The 11,124-nt window shown below is 47.0% G+C and overlaps 1 protein-coding gene across 2 annotated transcripts in view; it reads right to left on the bottom strand.

The window, feature by feature from the left end:
• Positions 1–415: 415 nt before the first annotated feature.
• Positions 416–11,124, bottom strand: part of RSU1 (Ras suppressor protein 1) — a 197,841-nt gene continuing 187,132 nt past the window's right edge. For both annotated transcript variants that reach the window (XM_026016013.2, XM_026016022.2), the window contains one exon: positions 416–984. In XM_026016013.2, the coding sequence (XP_025871798.1) occupies positions 882–984 (103 nt within the window). In that variant the 3' untranslated portion in view covers positions 416–881. The remainder of the gene's footprint in view (positions 985–11,124) is intronic.

Genomic DNA, 11,124 nt, shown 5'->3' with positions numbered 1-11,124 from the left:
ATGCTGTGCTATGAGCAGATTTTCTGCAGTGACAAGAAACATACTTGAGTTTTTCTCTCTCCGTTTCACAACTTTTGTCTACCAGCCACTGGCAGAAGTCACCATTTCTTCAGCTAAGAAATGCTGCTTTCCAAAATCCTTTGGCAGAGTTTCCCAGAGATTTGTTTTTCTGCTTCTTCCTAATTTAGAAACAGTCTTCAAAGGAAAAAAAAAAAAAAAAAACAACTTGACAAATCAATGTGAGAAGAAACCAACTCTGATGTAATTTTGCATTTCTCTCCCCAGAACGCTTCAGAGTTTACCATCTACAACCAATACAATCCAGACGGGATAATTTGGGTGGGAAAAAAAACCCCAAAAAACAAAAATGTGTGTAGCCTAAGATGAGACCCTTTTTTATTCAAGAAGCAACGTGTGATACAAATTCAAGATTTTATTAAAAATTATTTGTGATTTAACACAATATCCCAATGTTTATAGAAAGCTTAGAACAAAGTAAAATAACAAGTCATGTGAATGAACACAAGAATGAACAAGTGTTAACTGTGACATTTAAGTGATCACATGATTTTAATTATTCTTTTGATAATATGCAACTTTGTGAACATCTATTCAGGGAACGGAACTCCCGTGCCTACTATGGAATTTGCAGTTGAATTAGAGCTTTGTTTCCTGCCTGTGGCATTTTTAAGCAAACAAATGGAAACAGCTTTAAGAATTCATAAAAGTCTACCACCTACCAAAAGCATTTGGAAGGTAAAGTGGTAAGTGCTAGGAGGAGAGAAAGCAGCACACACACGGCATTTACTTGTGGGACACGGTGGCGGGGAGCGTGAGTGATAATGAGAAAGGCAACCAGAAGTCCAGCCCAGGCCAACCCGTTATTTGTTCTTGGCTGTCAGTGGTTTCCGGCTGATCTTTTTCGATTTGTCATTATTTTTCTTTGGCGGTTCTGGGTTTGCTTGCATGTGTCTGCCGTACAGGCTGCAAAGAGAGAGGGAGAAAGGGTGAGATCCAGTTTGTTAACACAGGACAAGTTTTTATTAGCAGGGCATTAAAGAACAGACTAATTTCCAGAAATATTCAGGAAGCCAAAGAAAACTGAAAGATCACTCCTGCTTTGTCCAGGTCACACGTTCTAGTGAAGAATATAAACTCTCACACGCAGCACACAGCACATGATGAGGTCAGTTCTGGACAGGTGTCCTGGAATTTCACATTTGCTGGGCGGAGTGCGAGGACACCAGAGAAAGATCTGGGACTGAGAACCGGCAATACCCAGCCCAGCTGTTCCAGCATGAAGCTCGAATGGCTATGAGTGTGTAAGTCGATATGTTTAGGACGATGACAAAAGCCGGGTCAAACTGAAGAGACACAGTGTCCATTTAGTGAGAAGTGAACACCATGCCCAGCCAGAAAAGCCCAGGGGCTGGATAATGTGACAGGGAGCAGTGGTGTCCAGGCCTGCTCCAGCTGCTCACACGTGATTGATAGCGCTGGGGTGGCGACCACACATCAATGCCACGTTAATAAGTGCCGCTGATTAAATGTTGACAAAGTACCCGACAATTACCGTGGATGGCATTCATCGCAGAGTGAAGCTAGCTTGTGGCTGAGAGGATTGAACCCAACAGCAGATAGTAATTAATCGATAATTTATGAGTAATTCTGATTAAACAAAATTAAAAGCCGCCCTAAAATAAATTCAGCTCAAACTTAACTCCTCTTATTGATATTACTATGTCCCAGAGAGAGCCTGGAGTGTGTTTCTGTTCTTCCAGAGGAAAGGCAACCCCTGATTGGCTGGTTGCAATCGCCCTGTGCCACCTGCAGGGGGGGATGACACAAAGACTAACCTCCTGGGACAGGATGTCCCTTGTTCTAGAGTCCACTTAAGGAACTCCTACCTCTCTTGACAGTTGCACCTTGCCAGGCAAACTGGTGGCATACATGGATGCTTGAGGACACTGACACCGTGGTTGGTGGGCCAAAGGATGGACCATGCACACAGGGCTGGCCAGCTGGTCAAGCAGTAGGGGAAGCTGATAGGTGACAGTGTGGTCTATCTTCTCCAGAGGCTTCCAAGTCTCCCCAGAAGAGTTATGAGCAGGATCTACCAACATGGCCACAAAGATAGGTCTCTGCTCACATGGAGTTCAGAATGCAGACTGTGGAGCTGGTGGCACTGACCTACGAGCCACAGGATGTAGGTCTGGCCAGGTGCTGGGAATGTCTCCAGGTAAAGGAGGGACCATCTCCCGGGTTAAGGAGGTAGCACAGCCTGACAGTGAGCCACCCTGTGCCCCCATCGGAGAAACACCTCTGTCCCCAGGAGGGTTGTCACCCAGGAAAATGGATCTTTAAATCCATGTAAGGCCCTATCCCCTACGCTTTAAAAAGGGCCACTGATCCCCCTGAAGTCTGAGTCCTGGATCCCAGGAAAGGAACCCCTGGAGAGGTAATTTCAGCTAACCTAGGGCTCCTGCAGTTGCTGTCTCAACCCTGGGAACCTGTGACTATCTGCTTACATGGCAAAAGGGGCTCCACAGAGGTGATTAAGCATCTTGCGAGGGCAAGACTGTTCTCTATCATCTGGGGACCCCCCCCCCCACCTCACCCCTGCAGCCTCTCTCCCAGATGTGTCAAACAGTTAAAGAAGCAGCCAAAGCAGACCCCTCCATTAATCTCCTCGGCTTTAGCAACACATGCCGTGAAACATGCTTTCCCCTGTAACGGCCCCGGCCCTTCCTCCGCTCCGAGGACACAGCTTCCTTCTTGCTAACACAGCAGGGTGGTGTCCCCAGAGGCCTCTGCTCTGCAAGCTCCTCCAGCACACAGCAAATGCCTGACTCTGGTCTGTGCATTCCCAGCTTCTTTCCGGCCTCAGGCAGCTCTCCTCTATTTCCCCAACCCTGACCCCTGGAAGGGAAAAAATATCCCTGTTCTTCCTCACAGATAGCATCCAACTTTAAGAGTTACAAAACTCTGCAGAAATACAGCTCCACAGCGCGTGAGCTGGGAAATCCGGCAAGAGCGACACAAATAAGACGTCAGAGGAGGGAAAAGAAGATCTGACAGGGGCCCACGTGTCACATCCTGAAGGAGCAAGAGCCAAGGTGGGCACGGAGGCCTTCCGAGAAGAGGCGGGGGTTCCGCTGGGCCTGATGGTGGTAATCCAGCCAAGTCATTTCAGAAGGGGGTGCAAAAGCCGTCTGGAACTCAGCAAGGCTCCTTTGATTAGGAAGCGACTAGAAAGGTCCAATGTTTCCATGTCTGCCTTTTTTATAGTCAGGCCCCACTGTGCTTGGACCTCCTGGGCTACACAGCAAGTCACCACAAAGGGGCCAGATCAGAGATGGCATTCCGGGACTTGGTGTTTAAATCCCCCTCTTGCAACTTACGAAGCTGCTGACTCTGGGCAAATCATTAGCATCCCTCACATCCCTCTCGCAGTGCCTCAGTTTCTTCTTTTGTTAAAACAAAACAAAACAAAACAAAACAAAAACCATGCTATTTTCTTAGAATGGTGGTTGCAGTAGTTAAATAAGCCTAGCACCTGGTATGCCTCCTGGAAGTGATCAGTGGATGCTTGCTGAAAATCAGGACCGATGTGGGGTTGTAGTTGGAGGGATTAAATAAAGATAATTATATGATTACTTCTTTAGGGCTCTTTCCTCTGAAAAAAAAAATAGCATGTATTTTCTATCAATGCCAAATCCCCAAGCATCCCTGGAAGATTTTAATCCTCTTGGGAGAAAGCAACGAGGGCAGAGCTAAAGGCACCTCCTCCCTTCCTCAGTAAGTCACTGGCAAGGCCCAGATGCTGCTGTGCCCTCCACCGATCCCTTACCCTCCAGCTGTGCAGGCAGGTGAGAGTGGGGCTTTCCCCGGTGGCCGTTCCCACATGGAGACATCACTGGGGCACAGCAGTTAATGATGAGCATTTTAGGTTCCGAAGTCTGAGTTGGGGTGCTGTTCCCGGCTCTACCAGTGATTAGCTGGGGGGTTTCCATTTGGTAAGGAAGTGTGGAAGCAGAGTAATGCCCCCTGACACCTGTGAACATATAATATCACAAAGGGACTCTGTGGAGGTGACTGATTGAGGCTCTTGAGCTGGGAAGACTACACTGCATCTTCTGGGTGGGCTCAGTGTCATCACAAGGGTCCTCCTAAGAGGGAGGCAGGAAGGTGAGAGTCAGATATAAACCTGTTACATGCTGGCTTTGAAGACCGGAGGGAAGGGGGCTTCCAGCAAGAAATGCAGGCAGCCTCTAGAAACTAGAGAGGCAAAGAAGGGCCTTCTCTGGAGCTTCCAGAAGGCTGCAACCCTGCAGACATCTTGATTTCAGACTTCTGACCTCTAGAACTGTAAGAGGATATATTTGCTTTGTTTTCACGCACCAAGTTCACAGCACTTTGTTATAACAACAACAACAAGGAACTGATGATATAGTACATGAACCTTTCTGGGTTCCACAGGGCAGAGAAGTGAGGCATCTGCTTACCTTTGGCAGAAAAAAAAAAAGGGAGACTTTCTTGGGGGCAGCAGGTCATTGAAAAGAAGGAAAAGTTTAAAAACTGAGTTTTAAAAAAAAGTGTGCCCCAAAGGAAAAAGGGTGCTGTTTCTACCAGAAGAAGAGAGAACAGTAGGCAAATGGTCTCCTCTCCGCTATAGTTGGACGGGATGGTCCCTGCCTGCTCTTCTCTGAAGCTAATGCCCTGGCGGATGTTTTGAATGCACCCAAGATTTAACTTCTAGAGGTGACTGACTGCATGAGATGTGGAGAGGCCAATGCCATTGAAAGCAGTTTCCCAAGAGGAGGGGGCATGCCCCGCCACACAGGCCAGTGAGGAGAGGAAGTACCAGGGTCAGTTAGGAGACAGAAGGAACAAAGCAGGGAGCAGGACCCAGGTCCTTCTTGGTGGTTTCATGGGAAGGGATGGGTGGGTTTGAGTGTATTTAGGGTTGGACAGTTTGAATAATTTCCAGGCACTGGAGATCAGGGTGGTCTCCAGTTGTATGGGATCGGGCCCTGGGGTGGTTTAGGGCAGGGGAAATACTGGCCTGGTGTGTGTGTGGGAGTTCCAGGATGGAGGTGGTCGAGGTCGTTTGGATTGGGTGGTTTATGTATCAAAGACAGGCTGGCAGGTTAGTTGGTTGTTATCTCTAGGAATTAAGCTAGCCCTGGAAAGGCCAGTCTCTCCCTAGCCAGCAAGACCTCCAAGATGTCAAAACAGCATAAAAGAAGATAAGAAACATGACTAATACAGTCACAGCCTTCAGGATGGCTTTTGTCCTCCAGATCCCATATCCTCCCTGCATTCGCATGACAAACGTCTCCCCTCAGTCTTAGTGAAGACAGGCTCTCTTGCTCCATCTGCTTCCACCTCCACCTGGGAAGATCCCAGTCATCCCTCAGACCCTGGCACAAGGTCCTTCCCAAACCAGCCTGTTTCCTTAGCGGCCTGTGTCCTGCCCTCCAGGAGCTCACAGCGCCCTGCCCTGGGAGTCCCCAGACAACAGTTCTGGGGCTTCCCTCACCTCTGCATTGCGGCACCCTGCTCGCCCTCAATGACCTGTGGCTCTGGGAAAGCAGCTAGCTACCTTGTAGGGCTTGGGCGAAGAGTAAACCAGATATGGGAGGACCTGTCTGTGCAGGTACTCAGCAGATGTTCCAGAACGGCAGCTGACACCTTTCACCTTTCACAAGGGTCCAAGCTGGGCTAAGCTGGCCAGTTTCTTTCATGTTGCCTTTGAGCACCTAACAGAGTCAGGAATGTGGCTTTGCCCTTATGTGCCTGAAGAGGGAGGAGGCTTCCGGGGGCCCAGTAATCTGGCCCCGCCAACTTGAGAGTGGCAACAAAGGGAGTGGCTGAAGGTCACCAGCAGTGCGGCAGCTGCTGGCAAACAAAAAGTTCAACCCATAAAGTGGAGGCACCCGATGCCATGGAGTCTTAGAAACTCTTCTCTCCCCTGACATTGGAGGTAGACAGAGGGTAACTGAAAGATGATTAAGGGGTGGGGAAAAAACCAACAAAGAACAATCCAAAGTGACAGGCAAGGTTCTGTTATGCACAGGAGTCTGAAGAGCCTGCTTCCGTCACTGAAGAGAATCTGAAAGGCGAGGTGTCTCGGGCTGCTCTCCGCTGTGGGAGATGAGCAAGCCAGCAACCCCCAGCCTCCTCCTGGGGCTCTCTGTTCTCCTCTGTGCGGGAGTGGGCCCTGCCCTGAGCAGCCGCCCACTGAATTCCTGCTGAAGGCCACCTCGGGAGGAAGCCTTGTGAAATGATTCCATGGGCAGCCGGGGTCATCCGACTGATCAATTCAGATGCATCCTGTGAAAGCTGCCTGCGCACGAGCCACTTTAAGCGACTGAACGCTACTGCCCACTGACATTGAGGACTGCAGCAACAAAACAAAACAAAACAAACAAAACAAAAACAAAAAAAATCTGCAGCCCACCAGAATCAGAATAAAGTGTGCAACTAATCTTAGGGAGTGTGATTACGCATGATTTTCTCTTACTAATAGGTAAATTTTATTGATTAGGGACATTTTCATTGTGGGGAAAAAATCTAAAGGAGTCTTCTGGTTTCTTCTGGATCCAAGGCTGTCTTCAAGACCCTTGACCCCTTCAGGGCTACAGCAGAAGACCACAGCGGGTCCATCCCATTCCTTGTGAAAATTTCCCCTCTCAGCTGGCAATGCATCATCTTGGGTCTTAGTGTCTCCTTTGGACACATCGTCAGTCCTCCTGATTCTGCTTCTATCTTTGTTTTCTCTTCCATAGAGGGGACATCTAACTTGACAGCCTCAGTGACTACCTCTGAGCAGCACCTTCAGCCCCCACTCCCTGAGCCACTGCCATCTTCGGGCCCTGCTATGCCTTATTCCCGCTTGGACGCCAAGCTATTAAACCCAACTGAATGGAGCACAGAACAGTTCCCTACCCCGACCTCCCACAGGCCTGTCCCTTGTCCCTCTATGTCTCCAGATCCTGAGGATCAAAACATTGAAGTCGTTTTGACATCTGCCTCTTTTTTTCGGTGATCACATAAATCAAGTCTGAGTGGTGCTTCGTCTGAAATTCTCAGCCTGGGACCAGGGAAATATCTGAAACTCCAAGCAAAGCTCTATGTGTTTTGAGGCACATCGATGACTCAGTCGGTTAACATCTGCCTTTGGCTCAGGTCATGACCCTGAATCCTGAGACTGAGACCCACGTTGGGGCTTCCTGCTCAGTGCGGAGTCCGCTTCTCCTTCTCCCTCTGCCTTTCCCCCGTTCCTTCTTGCTCTCTCACTTACACACACTCTCTCTCAAATAAATACAATCTTATTAAAAAAAAAAAAAAACTCATGTTTTTTCAGAAGGAAAACACAGCTTTCAACAGCTTCTCAGGGTCATAACTCAGTGGATTAATTAGTCACTTTATGGTGCTTATTCTGATTTTCATCAACTTATGATTTTTATCTATTCTTTTTCTCCTACCCTAACATAGGACCCATCAAATGGGCATTAAGATTATTATAATGGGTCACTTCCCTCCTCCATTGTGTCCCACAACAGGCAGGATCATCTTTCCTGGGTTTACCCGTGGAAAACGGCATCCACTGCTCACCGGGTCATGTGCCTAGACTGGTGGTGACATAAAGCAGCCACAGAATGTGTCATGTAATGCTTAGCTCAGCCAAACTCATCGCTCCGTCCTCTAGCACACCTGAGCACAGTAAGGCTGGTGCGGAGGAAGGCAGGGTGCAGTCACGAGGAACCGAGGGTGAGCTCTGCCGCCTAGTACCTGACTGGCCTCAGAGTCCCTTCTCTTTCCAGAATGTTACCTTCAAGGGAAAATGGGAATATGTGCACATGGTCTACCTTGCAAGTGCTTCAGCAGTCAGACTGGCTTGGGCTCATTCGTGTGTTTGAAAAATAAAATGGTGCTAAATCGATCTGATACCTGGAATTAGCCCGTCCGGCCAGGCGGCACTCCTTTTCGCCTGTTTCTTGCTGATCTGTGTTACTATTGTCTGGGACGCCTGCCTGGGTCCTTTTCTGCCATTCAGATCCTATCCATATTTTTAGGCTTCTCAGAGCTTTCGCCCCCAACCCAATTTCTGCCTTCACGAAACACTATGGGATTTATCAGGATTTCACCGTTAAGTCCTTGATGATAACACAGGTTCCCGCTCTTGGCTTGTTGTTTCGAAGTACTGGCAGAGTGCCGTGATAATGACATGTTACAGTTTCGGCTACCAGTCATTCGGCATTCACTGTCACTACAATTGAAGGAAGAAGGAGCTTTTCTTCATTTTTCAAAGGAGGAAACCGAGGCTTAGCAAGTTTAGGCCCAAATCGAACCCAGACAATTACTCCAAAGTTCGAGCTCTTAATGCACTGAATTATCTTGTCTCCCTGCTTCTTTTAGATTTCTCAGATTTGTCTTCTTAATAAGCCTACCATTTTCTTGAGGGTGGAGACTGCAGAGTTCACTTCTTTTGTAGTCTGTATACTCAAGGCACTGCTAGAAGCACATTGTGCGCTATGTAAATATTTTGTTTCAGAATGCCAGGTATATGAGAGGTACAATATGCTGTTCTTAAGTCATTTGCTCATGTCATATGCCTCCCTCCTGTTGTTTTGGGTGTTTCCATGGAAAGTCCTTATACAGACCAAGAAAAGAACCAATTTGAAAATCCAAGTTATATGGCCAGTGACAATAATGGAGAGAAATAATTCTGTTTATAATCTGTAATCTTATGGTGGGATGCTAAATTTAAAATCTCCACAAATAAAGCTGCGGACAAAGTGTGAAGCCTAGATTATTAATAAGCATCTTGCAATATCTTTATTTATCCTATCTAGCAGCTATGAGGGGCTGGTGACAGAACCTTAGCACAGAAATTGCTGAATCTTAGAGAAGGAAAAAAATTAATAGTTATCATATTCCTGGGAGAAATCTCATTAATTCAAAAGGCAACGATTTTTTTGAGATCAGACCTCCACGAGACGGTTCCACGCAGCTCACTAACGGCAGTCTGTCTCTCACGTTTTTCTCCATTACAACTCTCTGCTCAAATGCTCTTCTGCATCCCCAACACACAGTGTAAAGCCAAATATGAAACATGCATTTGAAATCCATGAAAATAGCCAAGAGGAATTTGCAGATGGCCTAAGACAGATATTAAGCTATACAAAAATAAGAAATATAAAGCAGATTTTAAAATGCCCCGTACATCCTAGACTCACTGCCCCAACGGAGGGGAGAAATGAGGATTCTGCAGAGCAAAACTAACAATCTCATGCACAAAAGATGCTCATTAAACTTCATCATCCTGTCTACTCTAATGATGCTTTTACTTAATAAAAATTCCCCGAGCAGTTGCAAGGATATTAGGCAAGGTCTTTGGTTATGTATCAGAGGTCCGAGCTGTCACCAGCAAGCATGCAGTTCAGGGGGTATGCTCCCTGGGGAAGGAGCAAATCCAGCTTTCACGGAATACATGCGGAGAAGAATCAATAACTGCAACTTGCTTCCCTCCTTAAGCATTTAAGAAAATAGGTAATCCTTTTAAATTAAACGGTGAAGTGCTAAATGTTGCAATTTCCAGAATAAAGTAAAAGGCAAGAGGAAACAAGTCTAAGGGCATTTGTAAGTTTCCCAAACAAGCTTCCTTAATCGACTTCAAACCTGGACCGAATATGTTTTATGAAAAGAATTATTTTTTGATCTAGTACTTAACATTTGCAGAGATTAAAAAGAGATATGTGATGTACACACAGATATACAACGTAACCGTAAATATAAGGGAGTGAGGAATTCTTTTCATATGTGCAATTCACCCCCTTCAAAAAGTATTCTTAAAAAAAACACTATTATTAAAATTCACTAAATTGAATCTGGCTATCAAAACCTACATGATAAGTAATTCTCTAACAGATCCCTTAACATGGATAGCTGGTTATTAATGCGACATAGACATAATTTGTTGAGATTATATAACCTACTTCAAATTTCATATCCTGCCAAACAGACTTGACTGGAGAGATTCCTTCAGTTGGGCCAAGAGTGAGGCATCACCCAAAATCTTGAATGTAAAGGCAGTGACACCATCCAGCTAGATGTTCAATGATAACATCGACGCAAAATGGATCAAAGCGCCAACCTGAAAAGTCACCCTGGATAACACCAGCTCTACTCCTAGGCCAGGGTGTCTTGATGGTAAGCTGACCGGTGGTATTAACAAAGCTGGAGAGAGAATCTGTCCCTCACAAGTCATGGTCTCAGTCAGCAATACAAACAACAGGGTAAATGCTGGCAGTGGGCATTGAAGCACCTCCCCTTCCCATCCCCCATCTCCAAGTAAGGTGGTAAGGACCCAGGCTGGGAGTTCTGTGCACGACCTCCTGGGGCTATGTCTTCAAGAGGAAGCAGAGAAAACAAACATGGTTGGCTCTCCCAACCCTTCAAACCTCGAGCTGCACCTGCCAGCTCTCTCCCCTCCTCCACCTCTACCCTCCATCTTCCCCACTCCCAGCATGTGGGCAAACACATCAGGCCCCTGTCCACTTCTGAGGTTTATACTTGCTATTTACTCTGCTTGGGATGCTTTTCTCGTGGTATCTTGGAGACAAGCCCTATGGCCACCCCCATGTTGCAGATGAGGGGAGGGCCGCCCACAGAGATATAATGCCTTGGAGGTGAATGGCTATACTGCCTTGGCTTTAATGTCAGAACATGGCTCAGTCTAAAGCCTTTCCCTTGGTCCGGGAGCACAATGACTAGTTCTTCTGTGAGCCTGTGGCCAAGTTAAGTCAACTAAAGAAAGACTGCTGGCAAGATTAGTCCTTTGTTTTCCATTTATTTCAGTGAGGAGCCCAGACCTGCTTCAGCTATGTTGATGTCTTGGGAGAGGGCACCTGCCTGGGAGAGAAACCGGCCCAGACAAAGCAGAACCAGACAATGAAGAGGGATGGGGTCCAATGACATTGAGCCCTTATGTCACGTCATGCCTGAAGTCTACTGTATTACCCAATAATCTCCACTTCTCTTAGTGTTTCCTGCAACCAAAGGGATGCTGGGTCCTGACGGACGCATCAATCTTGCCTACTTCCCCTGTGAAAGCCC

Source organism: Vulpes vulpes, chromosome 2 (assembly GCF_048418805.1).
Source record: "Vulpes vulpes isolate BD-2025 chromosome 2, VulVul3, whole genome shotgun sequence".
Lineage (NCBI taxonomy): Eukaryota > Metazoa > Chordata > Mammalia > Carnivora > Canidae > Vulpes > Vulpes vulpes.
Note: the sequence above shows the minus strand (reverse complement) of the source record. Positions and strands in the feature narration are given on the sequence as shown.